The sequence below is a fragment of the Lissotriton helveticus genome, chromosome 5_1, assembly GCF_964261635.1.
Source record: "Lissotriton helveticus chromosome 5_1, aLisHel1.1, whole genome shotgun sequence".
Lineage (NCBI taxonomy): Eukaryota > Metazoa > Chordata > Amphibia > Caudata > Salamandridae > Lissotriton > Lissotriton helveticus.
Window position 1 is genome coordinate 578,491,905 of NC_136065.1, and position 22,108 is coordinate 578,514,012.

The following is a 22,108-nucleotide window of genomic DNA, read 5'->3' on the forward strand; positions in this document are numbered from 1 at the left end:
GCATTGGAGTGGTGCCTATATAGTAAATCGCGCATGTCGCACAAGTTACTTACCTTCGGTAACGATATATCTGTAAGAAACATTAGTTAGTTAAATTCCTTACCTTAGAATATCCCCAGGCGTCAGACTGGATCCGGAAAGTTTTCGTCAGCAGTATCCCTGCACGTCGGTAGGCGTAGTCTGCGGCTCCGCTTCAGTCGGCGGCATCGTGATCTTCTGGACGACGTCGCTGGATTACTTGGACACTGCCCTGGCGCGCTGACGTCAGTTCTGTACATAGATTTCCGCGCCAGGAACGCAGAGCCATGCAAAAAAACAGACACTGGTGCCATGAAACTAGGGCCCTGACAGGGAAAATCCTTAACCCTAGATATTGGTTCAGAGAACGGGAAGGATGGGTGGGGCAGTAAGGAATCCAACTACTGTTTCTTACAGATATATTGTTACCGAAGGTAAGTAACTTGTGCATCTGAAAGAAACACGTTAGATTCCTTACCTTAGAATAGATACCCCAGCAATACCAACCCCGGTGGTGGGTTTGCGAACCAAAATCACACCAGAAAGTCCTGGAGAACTGAACAGCCAAAGAAGCCGTCTCTCCGGACTTGGCTGTCCAGGCAGTAATGCTTGGCAAACGTGTGCAGCGAGGCGCACGTAGCTGCCTGCCAAATGTCCTGCAAAGGGACTCCCCGTCCCAAGGCAGTAGTAGCCGCTGTGGCCAGAGTAGAATGGGCGCGCAGCCCCTCAGGAGGATCCTTTTTAGCCAAGGAATAACAGATCTTGATGCACAAAACGACCCACCGAGAGATGGTCCGTTTGTGCACCGCCCGTCCCTTCTTAGCGCCTACGTAGCCAACAAAAAGTTGGTCCTCCAACCGGAACTGTTGTGTGCGGTTCAGATAAACAGAAAGCGCACGTTTTGGGTCCAGACGGTGGAGCCTCTCTTCCCCTTTCCAAGGATGCAGAAAGAAGGTGGGCAAGGTATTGGTCTGGCCGATGTCAAAGGCAGTAACCACCTTGGGCAGAAAAGAAGGACGAGTCCTCAGAACAACTTTGTCCAGTTGGACAGAGAGGAAAGGAGGCTTAGAAGAAAGAGCCTGGAGCTCACTCACTCTTCTGGCCGAGGTGAAGGCAACCAGGAAAGCAGTCTTGAGAGACAGAAGACAAAGAGGACAATTATGGAGTGGCTCAAAGGGAGCACACATCAGTAAGGTTAACACCAGATTCAAGTCCCACTGAGGCATTACAGAGGGAACAAGGGGAAACATGTGAGTAATGCCTTTCAAGAATCTATTTACAACAGGGGACTTGAAAAGAGAAGGCTGATCAGGTAGCCTCAAGAAGGCTGAAACAGCTGAAAGATATCCCTTGATGGTGCCCAGAGCTGAGCCCTGCTGGGCCAGGGAAAGAAGAAAGAGAACTTCAGAAAGAGGGGCAGAAAGGGGATCCACAGCTTTTTCTGACCACCATGCCACAAATTTGTTTCACCTGCAGGCGTATACCGTTTTTGGGGAGGGACGCCTGGCTGCCAGAATGACATCACAGTCTTCAGGAGGCAAAACAATCGGCATCAACTGTCGCCGCTCAATCTCCACGCATGTAGGTGGAGGCTGGACAGGTTCGGGTGGAGGACCGTCTCCTGCTGCTGCGACAGAAGGTCCTCCTGAAGAGGCAGTCGAATCGGGGGATCGATTGACAGACTGAGTAGCGCCGGACCAGGGTACCTATATGAGCCCTGGTCGGGGAGCAGCCAGAACTTGGGACGGGATGAGCATTTTGAACTTGTTTTCCAGAGGAAGAGGTTGACGATCTATGTATTCGCCTTTTAACTTTGTAGAGCGCATTATGTCCACAAGAGCCAAAGTGCTTGAACCAGTAAAAAAAACCCTGCAGAAAAAAAAGACCAGAGCGCTACAGTCTGGGGAGGGCAAGGTGTTCCACAATTTGGTCACTTCTACTGAAAAGGAGCAACCGTCCCACCTGGCATTCCAGAATCTAGGAATGGTCACCTTCCTAGGAGAACATGATGGTACATCAGGTGGTCAGGGGTATACCAATGTAATGCTGTTAGAAGGGGCATTGGCCCCCGATGGTGATGAGTCAAATGAACCATGCAAAGAGCCTTAAAGAACAAGTTACTTACCTTCGGTAACGATATATCTGTAAGAAACAGTAGTTAGTATTAGATTCCTTACCTTAGAATATCCCCAGGCGTCAGTCTGGATCCGGAAACTTTTGTGTAGCAGTACCCCTGCGCGTCGGTAGGCGTCGTCTGCAGGCGTCCCCTGCGGCTCCGCGTCGTCGGCGTCGTGCGCCGTGATGACGTCGCTGGAGTATATAGACGCCGCCTCCGCGCGCTGACGTCAGTTCTTTGCACACAGCTTTTCCGCGCAAGAACACGCAGAGCCATGTGAGAACTAACACTGGTGCCATTTGAAACTAGGGCCCTGAAAGGGATGTCCTTAACCCTAGGTATCAGTTCGCAGAACGGGGAGGACGGGTGGGGTGGTAAGGAATCTAATACTAACTCCTGTTTCTTACAGATATATCGTTACCGAAGGTAAGTAACTTGTTCATCTGAAAGAAACAGGTTAGTCTTAGATTCCTTACCTTAGAATAGATACCCCAGCAATACCAACCCCGGTGGTGGGTCTGCGAACCAATACAAACCTACACCAGAAAATCCTGGAGGACCGAACGGCCAAAGAAGCCGTCCCTCCGGACTTGACTGTCCAGGCAGTAATGCCTCGCAAAGGTGTGCAGCGAGGCCCATGTAGCCGCCTGGCAAATGTCCTGCAAAGGGACTCCCCGGCCCAGGGCAGTAGTAGCCGCCGTGGCCCGAGTGGAATGGGCCCTCAACCCAACAGGAGGCTCCTTCCGAGCCAAAGAGTAGCATGCTTTGATGCACAGGACGACCCACCGAGAGATGGTTCGTTTCTGTACCGCCCTTCCCTTCTTCTCACCCACGTAGCCAACAAACAGTTGGTCATCCACCCGGAACTGGCGTGTGCGATCCATATAATATGAAAGCGCACGTTTTGGGTCCAGACGATGGAGCCGCTCTTCATCTTTTGAAGGATGCGGAGGCCGGAAGAAGGAGGGTAAGGTGATGGACTGCCCGATGTGAAAAGCAGAAACTACTTTGGGCAGGAAAGAAGGCCTAGTCCTAAGAACCACCTTGTCAGGATGGACGGACAAGAAAGGAGGTTTTACAGAAAGGGCCTGGAGCTCACTCACTCTCCTGGCAGAGGTGATGGCAACCAGGAAGGCCGTCTTTAAAGTGAGAAGACGGAGAGGACAGGAATGAAGCGGCTCAAAGGGAGCACACATCAAGAATGTCAGAACCAGGTTCAAGTCCCACTGAGGCATCACGAACGGAACAGGAGGATACATGTGCGTGATGCCTTTCAAGAATCTCAGTACAATAGGGGACTTGAATAAAGATGGCTGATCAGGTAGCCTTAAGAAGGCGGAAAGGGCAGAAAGGTAGCCCTTGATAGTGCCCAGAGCAGAGCCCTGCTGGGCAAGAGAAAGAAGGAAGAGGAGAACCTCGGAAAGAGGGGCAGAAAGGGGATCCACAGCCTTTGCTGTGCACCATGCCACAAATCTGTTCCACCGGCAGGCGTATACCGACTTTGTGGAGGGACGCCTGGCTGCCAGAATCACATCACAGACTTCAGGAGGCAAGTCGAATGGCCTCAACTGTCGCCGCTCAATCTCCACGCATGGAGGTGGAGGCTGGACAGGTTCGGGTGGAGGACCGTCCCCTGCTGCTGCGACAGAAGGTCCTCCTGAAGGGGCAGGCGGATCGAGGGACCGACTGACATGCTGAGTAGCTCGGGATACCAGTATCTTCGAGCCCAGTCCGGAGCCACAAGGATAACTTGGGCCCGGTCGCGCCTGATCTTCAGCACTCTGGGCAGAAGTGGTATAGGCGGAAAGGCGTACAACAGACCGCAACTCCACTCGCGCCGAAAGGCGTCGCCGAGCGAGTGCCGGCTTGGAAACTCCAACGCGCAGAACTGATGACATTGCGCGTTCTCTTCTGTGGCGAATAGATCTAACCAAGGCTCTCCCCATTGCTGAAAGAGGCCGTTCGCCACGTCCGAGTTCAGACGCCATTCGTGATCCACCGAGCACCGACGGCTGAGTTCGTCCGCCCTGGCATTCAGAGAACCTGCCAGGTGTTGAACCGTCAGAGTCACGCCCTGACGTTCCAGCCATTGCCAGAGGCGCAGAGCCTCCTGGCAAAGGGTCCACGACCCCACACCGCCCTGTTTGTTGCAGTACCACATGGCGGTGGTGTTGTCCGTGAACACCTGCACTACACTCCCGTTGACAAAGGGGAGGAATGCCTTCAGTGCTAGGCGAATCGCCCGCAGCTCCAACATGTTGATATGGAGCCGGGACTCCGCCGGAGACCAGATGCCTCTGATCTCCGCCTCTCCCAAGTGGCCTCCCCAGCCCTGGAGGGACGCGTCCGTCACAACTACATGCTCCGGCTGGGGAAGGGAGAGGGATCTGCCTCTGACCCAATCGCGGTCCGTAAGCCACCACTGCAACTGTCTCGCAGTGCCCTCCGAGATCAGGACATGGTCGGACAGGTTGCCCTGATGCTGGGCCCACTGAAACTTCAGGTCCCACTGCAGAGCCCGCATCCGCCACCGGGCGTGATGCACCAGAAGGATGCAGGAGGCCATCAGCCCCAGAAGCCGCAGCGTCAACCGGGACAACGGCTGAAACATGGGAATCAGAGCCTGAATATCCCGGACCCGCCGTGCAGGAGGTCTGCCGTCATCTGAAGGTGGTGGACGACTGTCTGGGGCGAGCCCGCCTTCAACAACCAGTCGTCGAGGTAGGGGAAGACTGAAACCCCTAACCGGCGCAGATGAGCTGCGACCACCGCCATCACTTTCGTGAACACCCGTGGGGCGCTGGTAAGGCCGAATGGGAGCACGATAAACTGAAAGTGCTCGTGGCCTACCGTGAACCGCAGGTAACGCCGGTGGGCCGGCAGGACGGGGATGTGAAAATACGCATCCTGCAAGTCCAACGCTACCATCCAGTCTTGTGGGTCTAGAGCAGCCAAGACCTGAGCCAAAGTCAACATCTTGAACTTCTCCTTCCGGAGGAAGCCGTTGACGTTCCGTAGGTCCAAGATAGGACGTAGGCCCCCTTTGTCCTTCTTGGGTACCAGAAAGTAGTGGGAGTAGCAACCACACCCTACTTCTGGCCCAGGAACGCGCTCGATGGCCCCCTTTAACAAGAGGGCCGTAACTTCCTCCTGCAGAAGTGTCAAGTGGTCCCCCGACACACGGTGGTTCTGCGGTGGCATGGCTGGAGGAGTGGACTCGAAGGGGAGGGAGTAGCCCCTTCGGACGAGCTGCAGCACCCACCTGTCCGATGTAATCGCGCGCCAGCGGGAGTGGTGATGGCGAACCCTGCCACCCACTGGCGTCACATGGGCCCGAAAGCTCGGACTAGGAAGATTTGGAGGCTGCTGCGGGGGGAGGTGTGGACTGACCTCGCCGCTGCCCTCTACCGCCACCCCGGCGGAATCCACGGCCGCCACCGCGCTGAGGAGCGTTCTGCGGCACGTGGCTGGCAGCACGTGTGGGACCGCCCCTTCCTTGGCCACGAAAGGGGCGAAACGAACCCGTTTGCTGGCGCTGGGTCGAAAGACCCAAGGACTTGGCCGTGACCCTGGAGTCCTTGAAGCGCTCAAGCGCGTTGTCCGCCTTGTCACCGAACAGGCGACTGCCATCGAAGGGCATGTCCATGAGGGCATTCTGGACATCCGGCGAGAAGTTGGCGGATCTCAGCCAAGCATGGCGACGAATCGCCACCGTCGTGGACATAGCCCGTCCCAGCGAGTCGGTCGTGTCAAGACCACACCCTATCGAATGCCTCGCCGCGTCCCGGCCCTCAACCAAGGCCTGGTTGAGCTTGTCCCGCACCTCCTGCGGGCATTGCGGCAGACACTCCGCGACCGTATCCCACAGAGAGTGGGTGTAGCGGCCCAAGAGGCACGCGGTATTGCAAGACCGCAGTCCAGCACTCAAAGACGAAAAGACCTTCTTGCCAAATTGGTCATATCGCTTAGATTCCCGATCGGGCGGGGCCGACGGGAATGCGGACTGGGAAGTGGAGGCCTGGATTACCAGACTCTCCGGGGAGGGATGGGTGGAGAGGAAGGCAGGGTCGTCCGAACACGGACGGTGACGCCTGGCAACGTTTCGGTCAACCGGTGCACCGGAAGCGGGCCTGGACCAGGTGCCCAAAAGGACATCCGTCAGGGCCTCATTAAACGGCAGCAGAGGCTCCTGTGGGCATGACTGCGGTTTAAATACCTCGGTGAGGATGTTAGGCTTCACCTTAGCGACGGGGAGCTCAAGGCTCAAGGCCTTGGCAGCCCTCATCAGTACCACCGAATAGGCAGCCCCAGCCTCCGACGCCACAGGGGAAGGCGAGACAAACCCAGGGTTGGGCGACTCGTCCAGACCACTGGCATCACCTAAGTCACCTACCCAGTCCACGTCATACTGGCAGGCTCGTGACAAAGGGTCCTCAGACCCCTCCCAACCCTCTCCATAATCGTCCTCATCGCCATAGTTCGAGTCGACGATATAGACCGGCTCCTCGGAGCCAATGGGCCCCAACGGCGCCGGACTCGGCGTCGGACGATGCCGGTCCGACTCCGCGTCAGGAGTCAGAGAGGGAACGGGGGTGGCGCCGCGCGGCGCCGGCGCCCCGACGCTGGCCGGAACCGACGGCGGAGTCACGGCGCCGCGCGGAGGCGGCACCACGGGTTGCCCCAATGGAATCGGCGCCGGAGAGGCCGGTGGACCAGCCGGCGACGACCCTGAAGGGCCTAGCGGCGCCGGGGCCGGAGCACCCTGCGGCGTCGGAGCAGGTGCACCCGGACCGCTCGGGCCCCCAGACGGGACCGACGGGCCCGCAGGCGCCGTAGGCCCCGCTGGAGGAGACATCGCCCTCATAGCCATGAGGAACTCCTCAATCTCCTCGCGCGACGCACCTTCCCCAGGGACCGACGGGTATGGGGCAGACGGCGTCGGCAACCCACGCGGGGCCGCGGGGGTGGGGCCACCCAAACCCCCGGCCGCATCACGCGGGCGTCGGGAGGACTCGGGGGTACGATGATGACGCCCCGACTTCTTGTGTCGCTTACCTGATGAACCGGAGGAATGGTGGCGACTCCCGGAGCGCTCATGGCGGCTCCGCGATCGCTCTCTCGACCGCTCCCTCGACCACCGACCGGACCGGGACCGCTCTCGACGCGGGGCCGACACTCGGAGCTCGAGCAGCTTGCGGGACCGCTCCCGCCTAGCTTTACTAGTCAAGGCCCGGCAGTCGACGCAGGACTCCACGTCGTGGTCCGCGCCCAGACACCGGAGGCAGAGTCGATGGTGGTCGGTGACCGACATCAGGCGGTCGCACCCGTCGCAACTCCTAGACCCGGGCATCCTACCGGCACCTGAAGAAAGAGTTAGAGTTAACAAAAAACTTGGTCAAAAGACCGGAGTACTGCTCTTCGGATCTGCGCTAACTGGCGCGGAAAAAAGAAGAACTGACGTCAGCGCGCGGAGGCGGCGTCTATATACTCCAGCGATGTCATCACGGCGCACGATGCCAACGACGCGGAGCCGCAGGGGACGCCTGCAGACGACGCCTACCGACGCGCAGGGGTACTGCTACGCAAAAGTTTCCGGATCCAGACTGACGCCTGGGGATATTCTAAGGTAAGGAATCTAATACTAACCTGTTTCTTTCAGATAGTCACCACCTTCCAAACTGGCAGTCAGTAAAGGAAGCACATGCCTTCTCTGACTGAAACATGTTTAGGTACATCTAGTATTAGGTAGGCTGAAGCATTTTTAATTAACTGCAGCCTGTTAGGTGAGGACGTGTTAATGTTTAAGTATAAAGCGTTGCAATGGTCAAGGCGTGATGTAATTAACACAATAATTACTGTACTCCGTTCAACCGGTATGTGAGGGAAAATCCTTTTCAGGATTTTAATCATAAAAAAGCAAGAGCTCACAGTCCATTTGATCTGAGTGTCAAAGGTACGGGTATTCTCAAAGATCACCCCTAGATTTTTTGCAGAGACAACTGGTGTAGCTACGGGCCCACATGTCTCTGGCCACAAGAGTTCTGATCACACCGAGAGTGCTGAGCCCTAAACACCAAGATCTTGTTCTTTTTGGTAGTTAATTTCAAACAGTTCTCCTTCATCCAGATGCTGATATCAGTCATACAGGGTTTGAACTTCTCTGCAACCAGTACATATTGACTAATATAGAGACAGATTTGGGTGTCGTCTGTATAGGACAACACCTGAAAGCCGAATTACCACACCAGTTTAGCCAGAGGGCAACATATAGAGTAAACCGGATGGGCTGAGGGAGGACCCCTGCGGAGCACCACAAGGGAGTTGGAGCAGTTCTGTCCTGCAATTTCGACAAATTACTATTTGGGTCGTGTTGCTGGTGCAACAAATGCCTGTCCTTCTGCACCTGCTCCAGTAAATAAGAGGCCCGAAGGCCTGAGATGGTGCCAGGTATAACCTGCTGTGGAATCAGGCCCTTTCCAGAACATAGGTTTATCTGGCCAATAAACGATCACATTGGGACCAAGGGCTCTCCAAAGGGAACGATCACCCTTCTGAAGACATCCATCATGGACTGCAGAAAGGATGATCGAGCCGCACCTGGCGTCAGGTACTCTGGGCACCTGGTGTGGTTGGGGCACAGGTAGAAATGGAGACTTCAATGCCTTCTAGAGTGGAGGGAATTATTTTGACGGTGTATTCTCTGCTAACTCTGGCTTAAACGACTGGGCCAGAGGTGACTTGACTTTGCTCATTTTGATCAGCTAGAGAAGGGAAGTGCTTTTTCTTCTCTTTCGAAGATCTGGTGGACGGGGACTTGGACCTGATCCTTGAAGGCAACTGTGATCTTCTCCTGCTGAGTTTGCGATTACCTTCTTCAAGTGAGCCATAAAGAGTTGACTATTTGATGGCCTTTGGGTGCATTTGCTGGCAGAAGTCACAAGACGATGTTTTGTGCCTTAAATCGAGGCACCAAAGACAGTCATTGGTTGGGTGCATTATAGACAGGTGTCCATTGTCCGCTCTGAGACAGAACGGTGACATACGCACTATACAAAAATAAACAAATAACATAACATAGTACGAACGTCAGGGTTTGAGTATGACCACTACAGAGATGACATATCCCTATGACACCACTAATAAACATATGTGAAACAAAAAAATCTATTTAGAGCTGTGAGAGAAGCTCTGAACGCGTCTAAAGGCAAGGAAAAATGTAGGGAATTTCAGGTTGCTGGTCCTGACGCCATAAGGCCCTGATGACGTCATCAAAACTTCAAACCTGATGTGGTAACGGAGCATGTGCCCGCTACCAGAGAGCTATTGACTAAGTTTCCAAAACAGTCTGGCACCTGAAGAATATTCACAGGTGAAGATTTTGCAAGTAGAAGTATCGGTCATACATTTATGTATAATTATGTTCATTGATGAACTGCAAAATTTACCATTTAAACAATTTGTCTACTTCAACCTGGACCAGGCTGTAGGTTCCATATGGGTAATGTTACTGTCCTGCTTAATCTGTCTCATAGTCACTTTAATTTTTATAATTCTAATAACGTAATTCTTATATTTATTTACAATCAGAATATTCAATGCAAACATCCTTGTGGGCATGTAAACTCCTTATTCTTTATCCTCCCTTATGATCTCAGCTACAAAGCTTAGTATTAAGCAAGCTTTCAGATGACCATTAATAAACATCTCTTCATTATAACTTTTGTATTAGACATCTAATCTTGTCACAAAGCATCTTTCAAGAACTTAGCCGGGGACAATAGTATCCATAACATAATTCTGGAGGATTTCAATAGGGATTTTATTTTAACTGGAATATTCAGTACTATGGAAACAAAAACTAAAATTTCTTACACATTTTCGCCTCTGGTTCAGACATGGAATTCCGGGATAGGCTGGACTTTGATTTGCCATATCTCTTGTTGTTTCATAAAAATCTGACATCTTGAGGCAAGTCCATCAGATACACTTTGTTACTCCTTTAAATTCAGAATAGCTACCACACAAGATAGATACAGCTAGATGGATCTTCCCTTTGACCTTGTTGAGATGGAGAGGATCCTAGTTCCACTTTCGTATGCTATCCACATATGGAAGAGATAAAAGTTAAGTAACTAATATAGACTTGGCAGGCAAGTCAATGTTTGCCCCTAAATCTGATATTCAGTCTGTTTAGAGGACACAGTTTCTTGCTCAGGGTAAGATCAGGGCCACTGGAATTGTGTGACAGGAGGGAACCAAATTATGTGTCAGGATAGACATTATGCAGCAAGAAAAGGCAAAACAAAGGCATAATACAGTACGTTTTTTGATCGCATCACCTCATTTTTGTTACTTGCACACATTTTAACTGTCCGAGCAAAGGTTTCACCTCATTAGTACCAGATTAACATCCAAATCAACAGAAAGGGGACCATTCAACCCTTCCTATGGGCCTTTCCCCTGTGTGACTACATAAGTTGCTGTGTTTTTATAACTTTGATCCGTTTGAACTAGACATTTTATTTTGTTAACATTTTCAGATTATGCAGCAGATGATGGATTCTGTGGCAAATGCAGCAAATCCATAATTATGTAAAACAATAGCAGCCGCAAAATGTAATCATTCCAGTGACCCTGGGTATGAACATGTTTATATCTGACATGAGTTAAGTAGATTCAATGAGGTATATTAAAATGTCAACTCAAAGGTTTTTTCCTGGACCTCGATTAGATGTTTGATGCTGTAACTGGAAGTAGAGTATAAGTTTTAACTCTCCCGCCTCTTTGAAAACTGAATTTTGTTTTGCAAATTTATGTTAATAAATGACATTGTGCACTTTACCAAACCAGGACTTAACCTGGGGTCTGCAACGACTGTTTAGATCATTCATATTAGCAGATTAATAACAAGGAAGCAATTTACCTTTGGTAACGCTTTAGGGTGGATGCTAAATCTAACCACAGGTTCCTCACCCTCAGGTGCCCAACTGGATCCAGAGATTTCTTCACAGCAGCGCTCTTCCATGCATACAAAATTGGTGAGAAGTTCTTTCTGCTGAACCTAGCTAGTTAGGCAGTAGTGCTTCATAAAAGAATGCACTGACACCCATGTAGCAGCCTAGCATGGAATGGGAAGGATGCGATTTCTTGGCCACTGCTAAGCAGATCCTAATGAAGAAGACTATCAACAATGACAGGGTTCTCTTCTTAACAACCTTCCCTTTCATTGAACCCGAGAACACAACAAAGAAGAGATTCCCCACAAGATGATCTATGTAAAGGCTTATGGTCCTTTTTTTGACCCACTCGATGCAGCCTCTCCTCCTCTTTTGAGGAGTGAGGGAGAGCAGAGAACACTAGCAGAGTGATGGCTTGTCCAAGGTGGAAGGGAGTCACAACTTTATGTATAAAGGTCACATAAGTCCTCAGCATCAATTTATATACGTAGTGTAGGACCACTGCAGCGAAAATGCCTGCAGCTCACTCATGTGACACACCTATTTTATTTATTATTTTCATTTCTAAAGCGCACTGTCGCCTAACAGGCATCTCGAGACAGGGGGGGGGGGGGGTCAAGATTGGTGACAATCTAGGACTTCGGGAATAGCCAGGCTTTTAAACTCTTCGTGAACGGTAGAAGGTCAGAGGTTTGTCTAAGCTCGACCGGAAGAGCATTCCACAATTTCGCTGCCGCCACACCAAATGATCTGCCTCCTGCTTTGGCTCTCTTAAACCTTGGTATCCTCACCAGTCTAGCCGAGGAGGATAGAAGGTTACGGACCGGCACATGCCACGCATACTTCCTTTGCAAAATAACAGGGCCCAACCCATGAAGGGCTTTAAACACCAGGTAGAGAGACTTGAATTGTACTCTGTCTCAACGGGAGCCAATGCAGCTGAGCCAGAGCCCTAGAGGAGGAAGACCTAGTAGACCACCCAGGGCTAGCTTGGCACCGGCAGACTGGATTCTTTGAAGTCTGGCCATAAGAAAATTCAGGGACTCCAGCAGCAGAAAGTTACAGTAGTCTAACCTACTGAGCACGGTGCAGCGCACCACCTCCGCCCGGGCCGAGGAAGCCAGCAGAGGAAGGATTTTCCTGAGCAATCTAATAATGGCCAGGCAACCAGCCACTATCTTCGAAACCTGCGCCTCCAAGGTGAGACTACTGTTAAACATAACGCCCAGGTTCCGAACCACCTTCACCTATGTCATCATAATACAGAAGACAGTTCTCAAGGTCAGGAGACACTGTGTGCAAGGCTTTACTGGGCTAACGGCAACACAAAAAAATGGATTAAGAAGGGGACAATGGGCAATGAGAAATGCTGGCACATACACAGTTCGGGGCAAAAGTCCGCAATTATACATAATAGGCGTGCTCTCAATGAAACCAGATACACCTTACACTAGTGGGGGTCAGTGTTATCTGGAAAAATTCCCAGATATCAAGAATATTCAATTGTCCAGAGCACCACACAAAGGAAAAGTAGATAGTCTGTCAGGAAGACAGGTCCAAACTGGTAAAATAGACTGCAGATGTAGAAACTGATAGTTATATATACCAGAAGACGCCTGCTCAGTTGGTAAGCTCTGGTATTCTGGTACCCCGCAAGGTGGCTGTCAACAAGAAAGATGCTCTGACATTCCAGCCATCCAGAGATGCAAAGCATCCCAGCAGAGGATCCGGCTTCGCCCCGCTTGTTGCATTACCACATACCGTTGGTGTTGTCCATAGGAATCTGGACCAATCTCTTATTGATGGATGTGGGAGGCTTCCAGGGCCAAATGGACAGCAGCTCCAGCAGACTGATATGGAGCTGGCAAGCCACTGGGGACCAGAGCCCTCTGATCTCCACACCCCAGATGAAACCTCTCTCCCCACAACTCAGCACTGATGCATCCGTCACTACCGTCAGCTTTGTGTGGAGGAGTGAGAGGGGTCTGCCACTGGACTAATTCTGGTCCATCAGCCGTACTGCAGAAATGGAGCTTCTTCCTCACAGGCCTTGAAAATGACAGTTACCTTGATGCTGAGCCAACTCAGACTTCAAGTTCCACTAGAGGGCATGCAGGTATCACGTGACATTATTAACCAGGAGGACGCAAGATGCTAAGAGGCCATGAAGCCTCAAAGCCACCCTCACTGATCCAGGACCAAGCCTGGAAAATCATGATTCTAGCCCGAATTTCCAGGACTTGCTGCTGTGGAGGAAGACATGAATTAGCAAAAGTCAGGATGCACACAGTCTTTTCTGGTCATTTTCACATTTTGCATCTTATCCATTTTTCAAACTGAATGCGTGCTATTTAGTAAGGTGCCATGCCCAAACGGCACCAATTGAATAACAATCCAGACTGGGGCAGAATTATGCCCCAACCAAATGCACAGCTCAAGTCGCCAATTTAGGCAGTCATTTCTTTCAAACTAATGTATCCATGTATTCTAGCGTTATCCATATTTCCAAAGCAGTGATTCAACTTTTTTTCACCCTTTTTCTCTCTCCAAGTGTGGAGAGAAAGAAAAAATGGTGCGTAGCGTGACAGAGTGAAAATACACAAAATATCACATGGACAATAAAAGAAATCCACAACTATATATACAATGGGGGGTCCCCCAAATGAAATTCTCTCCATTGTATATATCGTTGTGGATTTCTTTCTTTGTCAATGTGATATTTCGTGTCAGTCAGTCATGTTACGCACTTTTTACACTCATGTGAGCACCTGAACGTACTTGTGTAATACCTACATGCAATTATAATGATTAAAAATATACGTTTGCCCTACATGCTCTGCTCCCTAATTGACTCACTATCTAGATAAAATAAATTTCTTTGTGTATCAGGACCTAGTTAGGCCACCCGTGAACCATTTTTCTTTTTATATACATTAAAACCCCAGGTTCGCTTAACGGGGTACCCTTGTTTTCCCTAACCAGGGCACCCATGTGGCCCATGGAATGGGACCCCAGCACCAGGGAAGGGGGGTGGCAAGATGTGGGGCTTTTTTCTTTTTTTGTATTGCAAAATGGACAGTCTACTCAGCCTCAGGCCTAAGAGTAATAGCTCTGTGTAGTGGGCAGAGAACGAAACCTGTTTCATAGGGCTATAGGCATCATTGGTGCTGCAGCTGCAGTGGCACTGAGGCCCAGTGGTGTGAGGGGCCAACTAAATACCAATTATGGCTGCTTTACTACCCTTCCTTCATTGCTCCTTGCTTGCATTAGGCCCCATGCACCATTGCTGTGCCAGTATTTTAGCCCTTATACCAATTGCCCAAGGGAGGTAAATATATTGATGCAGAAGAGACAGCTTAGCTTGGGGCTCAGAGTTATGTTATGTGTTTATTTTTGTATAGCGCATATGTCACCATTCGGTCTCAGAGCGCGTCTGAGTTGGAGAGACAGGGGGCGGTGGACTGTTTAAAATAGCCAGGTTTTTAAATTCTTGCGGAAAGTTTTGTGGTTAGGGTCAGTTCTAATGAAGAGTGGTAAGGAGTTCCAGGTGGTGGGGCCTATTTTTAGGAAACTTCTGTCACCATTTCTGACAGTCCTGACCTTTGGGACTTTTAAAAGGTGTTTATTAGATGAACGTAGAGTCCTTCCCGGGCAGTAGCCCTGGAGCTTTCTCTGAAGGTATTTTGGCCCCTGTCCATTAATGGACTTGTGCACTAGGCAGCAGATCTTAAATTTGATGCGCTTTCTAATTGGGAGCCAGTGGAGAGTCCTTGGGCACGGGGCTGAAGGGGTATGAGAGGAGGGAGGTCAAGAATCCGCCTTGCAGCGGAGTTTTGCAAGGCCTGAAGTTTGGTTAGGAGGCCTTCGTTCACATCAGCCAATAGTGCATTCCCATAATCAAGGCGACTGATGAGGTCCTGGATGAGGGGTTTCCGGGAAGCAAGTGGGATCCACTTGAAGATTTTTCTTAGGTTTCTCATTTGCCCAATGCAGGTATGAACCACTTTATTTATGTGTTGGGAGAGAGTCAGCTTGTCATCGATGATGATACCCAGGTTTCTAGCAGAATTTTTTGGAGCTGGGCAGGGGCCTAGGGATGATGGCCACCATTCTTCCGACCAGATTTTATTGGCCTTGCCAAATAGCAAAATTTCCGTTTTCGCGGCATTTAGCATTAAGTGGTTGGTCCTCATCCATTCTTGGGTGGAGATCATGCACTGTTGGAATCTCCCTTTGACATCTGAGTGGTTTGGTCCTAGGGTTATGAGGATCTGGGTATCGTCGGCGTAGGATACCGTCTCAAAGCCGTGAGCTTTGATTATTTTAGCTAGAGGTGATAACTATCTATTAAATAAGGTTGGGCTGAAGATCGAGCCCTGCGGAACACCTCTATCATTATCCACACAAGATGAGAACGGGCCTAATTTGACCTTTGATCGTCTGCCTGTCAGATAGCTCTGAATCCATCTGTGTGCTTGACCCTCGACACCAATCTCAGTTAGCCGCTTTAATAGGACGCTATGAGAGATGGTGTCGAAGGCCGCCGACAGGTCAAGTAAAATCAGGATGGCCGATTGCTTGGCGTCCAGGGACAGCCGGATGTTATCTACAACCTCCAGGAGGGCAGTTTCGGTGCTATGGCAAGCTCTAAAGCCCGATTGGGTGGAGTCCAGTAGCATGTTGTCCTCTAGATGTTTGGTTAGTTGGGTGTTGATTAGTGCTTCCATTATTTTGCCGAAGAGTGGCAAAAGAGAGATAGGACGGTAGTTTACTGGTTGCTCCGGGTCAGCATTGTTCTTTTTTAAGATGGGTCTTACAATAGCTTCTTTCCAGGACTCAGGAAAGATGGCTTGGGCTATTGATAGATTATAGAGTGCCGTTATTTCTGTCATCATGGCAGGGGCTATTTTTGTCAAAATCTGAGCAGAAGCAGGATCACTAGGGGAGCCTGATTTTACTTTTTTTAATTTATCTGTGACTTCTCCCACCGTTACAGTGTGGATTTCGAGAAGGGGTTTAGGCAGGGGTGAGGCTTCCAGGGTAGGCAGATTAGATGGACATGAGAGATTGTCCTTGATGTTGGAGGAATCAGTCTCTATGAAAGGCTTTATGGATTGTAACAATTTTATCCTTAAAGTAGGCGGAGAGCCTGTCCGCCCATTCTTGGGTATCGGTGGTAGATGGTTGGCAGGAGGGGGGTTTAGAGAATTCCTATACTATGGAATATAGTTCTTTAAAGAGTTGCCAGCCAGTGCTATTCTGGTACCTGGATAGGCTTTCTTCGCTGAGGCTATATGATTCATGTAATGTTTATGTGCAGATTTGTAGAGCTGTTTATCCAGAGGCTCCTTTGTTTTCCTCCATTTGTGCTCGGTGCACCTCATAGCCTGTTTCTTTGTTTTAATGTCTGGTGTGAACCAAGGGGATCTTGTATTTGGGCATTTTGTTTGCTGTATTGGGGCGATATGATCCAAAGCCATAGTGATTGCTTTGTCTAGGTCCTTTGCCACCTTGACTGGGTCAGAGTTGAGGGTTATGGGGGGAGGCGTGAAGATACTAGCAAAAGAGTCTGGGTTTATTTTGTTCCAGGGCCTGCTCATTTTTACATTTTTCGAGTGAGTGGATTTTGTGGAATCGACTCGGATATTGAATTTTATTATCGTGTGGTCAGACCAAAGGATTGGGTAGAGTTCCACAATTTGAACTGCCTGCGAATTGGTGCAAAGGAAGTCTAGAGTGTGATCTGCCATGTGGGTCGGACCGGTTTCCAAATAGGGTCAGGTCCATTGCCTTAATATTGTCCCTTAGTTCAGAGGTGTAAGTGTCCTGCTGCAGTTCCATATGATAGTTGAAATCTAATAAAAGGAAATTTTTACTTGCTAGGACATGGGGGGGGTCAGAATTTCTAGTAGATGGGTCGCGAAATGAGTTTTATTTTCTGGAGGTCTGTATATGAGCGCTTCTTTCCAGGATTCTCTGTCATTTAGGCAAAAAGAAAAGATAAGAAATTCACCCCATTCAGTGATCTGTGTGTCAATGGCCAGGAGTTTTATAAAAGATTTGTGGACTATTGCTGTACCTCCTCCCCTTTTGGCCGTTCTGTCTAATCTTACAATACTATATCCCATTGGTATAGCAATGGCTAAGTCCGGGCAGGACGAGTCTTGTAGCCAAGTCTCCGTGATGAAGAAAAGATCAGGTGATTCCTGATCCAATAGGGCCCATATTTCAAGGGCATGCTTAGGGAGGGAGCGCACATTTCCGTATAGACACTTAAGAAAGCCAGGAGATGCGTGTGGAGGAAGGTCTTCACTGTTGCAGGGGTTAGGAGGGACATTAAAGGAAAGTAAATCTGCGCGAGAGTATTTAATGGTGGCCATTTGGGATTTGTGTCGCTAGGAGGGTACCTGGCAGCAGTCTGGCGGCGGTCTGGCGCGGACGGGCGCAGACGGGCGCAGACGGGCGCAGACGGGCGCAGACGGGCGCAGACGGGCTTGTCTTAGGCGAGTCTTCGGCGTGCTGAGGACGTGCCCGCTGCGCTCGTCCGCTGCGCTCGTCCGCTGCGCTCCCGCCCCGCAGGTCTCTTAAGACTACTGAGGGCCCGTCTAATTGGTGCTGGATGCACGGAGGAAGTCGCAGTCACTTCCCCTGTGCTCCTCTGATAGTCTTCCCTCCACAACAAGCTGACAGAGTCAGTGGTGGACCGGGGAAGTGCGGGGAACAATTGGTGGCAAATGCGGCGAGAACAGTTTTAAAAATAAGCTCCGATATACAAAAAAGTGAACAAGTGTTTTTAAAATCAAGTTGACGCGCAGCACGCCTCTTACTCGTTATCAGCAATCGTTATCAGAGCGACAACAGAATAGGCATGATGAGAGATCTGAGGAGCTGAGGAGACTGCCTGTTTCGCAAGGTAGCAGCAATCATTAGTGCAGCAGGTAAAGTGGCTCTAGATCCCAAGGGATTGAGGTGCCCAGTACATCGGATCATGACTGTCTTACAATCCAAAAGAGGCCAATGGCCTTGCTAGCATTATAGAGGAGGAAAACATTTTGCAGAGTGGGGCAACTGAAAGGGACAGAGAGTCTGTTTCAGGATTGAAGTGATGGCCAGGCATGGAGAGGAAGCCTACTACTCAGGGATGCAGATATCATTAGTGCATTTGGTAAGGTAAAGTTGCTTTGGGGCCCAGGTGTGTAAGTTGCTAACAATACCCTAAATATGTGGGGTAGAGTTTTTGGATACATTTTTTGTTTTTGTGCGACATATTTGCTCTTTTATACTGTTCACATTTAGTGCAGAATGTAAACTACAGAAATCTACCCCTGAAAGGATCTCGTACTCCCACCCCCCTGTGCTCAGCCTTACTACTTCTGCTCCTCCAAGTCTTGCCATAAAGTTTTGGAGGGGGACCCGGCTTCAAAACATTTTCATTAGGGGGTCTCAGAGCAAACATGTGTGAAGACTTCTGCTCTACTGTCTTTTAAGAGCTCCATAGAGGGGTATCCATTCTCACGGAAGAGGAGGGACGCAAAGGGAATGCCCATCAGCGAAGACTGCACATCACTAGAGAACCTAGTGCACCTCATACAGGCATGTCCAGGAGGGGCCACGCTATAATTAACCACCCTGTCGAGGCAACCAGTGGTATCCAAGCTGGTTTAGATTATATATTTGGCCATGTCTTTCTGATCATGTATCCGCAAGATCTCACTGGCCAAGTACCAAAGAGTACAAGCTTATTAGCCCAACAGACTGCATTTACAGACCACAATGTCAGACTAGCTGAAGAAAATATAAATTTGCCAAAAGCATCAATCCTTTTATATTCTCTAGCTATCCGAAGGGTGGGAAAGGAATTTTAATTCATTTTACTGTTCAAGGCCTGCACATTAAGGTTCTATGGAGTGGGGTGCTTGGTGAGAAAATCTGGGTCATCATGTGCCAGTCTACAACATTGGGCTCCCTGTAAGGGTTCAGATGTTGTGCCCCTGGCTGCATAATTTCTATCAAAACATTTGTCTTAGTCTAAATGGAGGGCAGAGACACGGGAAGAACCTCTTATTATGACCTGAATATCATTCAGCACTTTTAGCAGTTAAGTCAATTATTTGTACATAGGATGCATTACATGACACAATAGACTTTTCACATATTTGTTATTTTTTTATAAATTTATTCATCATTATACAAAAATATATACTTTTTTAAATTTTTCTGCAGTTTTCTTTCACATAAAAAACATAATAAATATAACTAAATATCAATTAACGTGCGTTTGTTGAGGTGCAACATATTAACTGAAATTGTTGTTCTAGATAGAACCCCTCATTCTTCATTTATGTACAGATATGAACATTCATCCTAGCATCCATACTCACACTTACTCACATACAAACAACAATGACAAAAATACATAAATGTTTCCAAACTTTGTGGAAATGTATTATCAGTGTCCAATACAAATATGTGAAAAGTCTATTGTGTCATGTAATGCATCCTATGTACAAATAATTGACTTAACTGCTAAAAGTGCTGAATGATATTCAGGTCATAATAAGAGGTTCTTCCCGTGTCTCTGTACTATTTGCTGCTCCCACCTCTTGACCACAAACAAAATACGGAGTACCCCTGTTCTTATTGCTTTCTAAATGGAGGGCAACCATAACTAGCATCTCGACTGCATTCTGAACCGCTACTGCGAATGAGGCAGTCTCTCTTCCATCGGTGGTCCATGTGGAGAGTTAAGCTCTGTCTCAGGAGACAAGTCAAGCCCAATGGCATTCTATAAATTAAGGTATAGGGCATCATCAATGTTATTGCAGGGGGAGAAGGAGGGGGGGGGGGAATTCCTCACTTATCCTGGGGTGCACCCTTCTCTGGCACAGGGTCATAGTCAGAATCAAAATAGACAATGGAGTAGCTGGAGATCGCTATGGCACAGTAGATGCAGTGGTTTATAAACAGGCTGCATGACAACCATTTGCACTTTTGTAATACTGTAGCATGAAATCAATCAAAATCCCCTTGATGTCAGTTTGGGGTCAGATGTGGGTGAAAGCTCTAGATCATCAGGATGGCTGGAACCAGTGTGGTGACGTCTGCACCGGAGTTGGCACGGGCCTGGTAACTAGTCCTAACGGGACAGGCAGTGACAGGGAGGGACCCGTCGATGGTAATCTGACAAAAGCACACTGAATATTTGCAACATAGCCTCTTCGAAGAGCTTGATCTGCTGCTGGGTTGACGACAGGCTAGGGAACTCGGGATTTGTCAGAACAAGCAGAGGGATTGGCTCAATATCCGGTGACCTCGAAGGAGTGTGACTTACATAATGAACCTCATACCTTCCCCTTGGAGCTAGAATGGCAGGATGGGGTAGAGTCATACTGCGTTTGTTTTATGCTTGTGTTAGGGCTTGGACTTACCAGAAGACTTTGAAGAGAAATAGAACGGTTGGGGGAGCAGCCCTGTGACAGGGACAGAGTCAGGGCCATGACTTGGAATAGGAGCTGCGCAAAGTCTGTTACGGAAGGAAGTCAGCGCACAAGGAGGGCACTAATAGGTTGCTCCACTGTGTCACTTCTGGGATGGTACGAAGCCAACGAAGAACCACAAAATGCCACATAGTGTCGTAGGGAGCACTGCTATCAAAAATCTCTAGATCCAGTCTGCCGCCTGAAGATATTCTAAGGTGAGCAATCAATCTCTCTGCAGTTGGAAGTATCAATCAGAAAAAAAAGTTACTTACCTTTGGTAGTAATCGTTGTATACGCTACAGAAGAAGCAAAGAGATCAAATGGATGATGGTCGAAAAAGGGATATTTTCAACTTACAGAAGAAGGCCATCTTATTCTCCATTAGGATAGAACAGTAAAGTAATTTCACATATTCATATAAAACAAGTACTGGCGGAGACTAGGATGGCTGTGTATTTACCTAAAAAATAGGGTCCATACAGTGGCCATTCGGACACTGCCACCAAGGTCACAAACACAGAACACATTATTTTTGCAGTACATTACTGCTGTATAAGCATCAGCTTGAAAGAAGAAGCCTATTGTTTTTAATGCGAGATCTGCTATAGGCTCCCTCCTCCCACCATGCTCGTGAACTGCTTCTGTGGCAACTACTTTTCCTTTTTGCAGCTGGCTAATCAACGAGATTATGAAAACAGCATGCGCCACTGTCAAAACATTCAAACCTAATTTACGATGATTGAAGAGAAGCGGAAGCATTTCAAACGTCGAAGTAACATGGGAAGCAATAAACAGTTCCACTTTTAAATAATATGTTAACTCTGCGCTGAAACGGCATCATTCACTCTCCTCCGTGTACACCAAATGACACTTAAGAGTAAACGCAGGCACGTGAAATGACTACCTCGTCTATCTCGTGGCTCTTCCGCTTCCTCAGGGGCCGGCTGATCTTGACAGTCACTGGCGAGGCGCTGCCCTGGTGCCTGACCTCCATTTTGTTGGGCGTCAGGGGCGTGAACTGAATCTCCAGCTGCGGTTTGGGAAACCTGCTTGTTTTCCCGTTTTCTGTAGAGAGCGCAGACGAGTCCAAAACAACGTCCGAATTGTCCTGAAAGTAAAAGACTAACTGTGTGAGAAACATTCACTCTCAAAGAAGAAAACGTGCTTTCTGGTTGGGGGCTGTTTAAGCTAACAGATAAAGACAGGTAAAGCCAACAAATAAAAAAACCAAAACATAGCCAGACACTGGGCAGAAACCTTTATGAAGCACTTGCAAAGCCAATCAACCTGGTATGGCTGCAAGCCGTGGCCATGTTTTTGATGCGTTAAAAGGTTTAACATTTAAAAAAAATGAAATATAGGGAGGGGATTGTTAACATGGGATGAGGAAAGATATCTGCATAAAGATAACCCAGTAACCCCCACATTTTATTTGTTACCAAAAGTGCACAAAAGCTTGACTAGACCGCCAGGGAGACCAATAGTCTCGTCCATAAACAGTCTCTTTGAACACACTAGCATCTACATTGACTATTTTC

The 22,108-nt window shown here is 49.0% G+C and overlaps 1 protein-coding gene across 2 annotated transcripts in view; it reads right to left on the bottom strand.

Annotated features, from left to right (window-relative positions):
• Positions 1-22,108, bottom strand: part of KIF20B (kinesin family member 20B) — a 608,549-nt gene that overhangs the window by 55,607 nt on the left and 530,834 nt on the right. For both annotated transcript variants that reach the window (XM_078642920.1, XM_078642919.1), the window contains exon 30: positions 21,475-21,678. In XM_078642920.1, the coding sequence (XP_078499046.1) occupies positions 21,475-21,678 (204 nt within the window). The remainder of the gene's footprint in view (positions 1-21,474; positions 21,679-22,108) is intronic.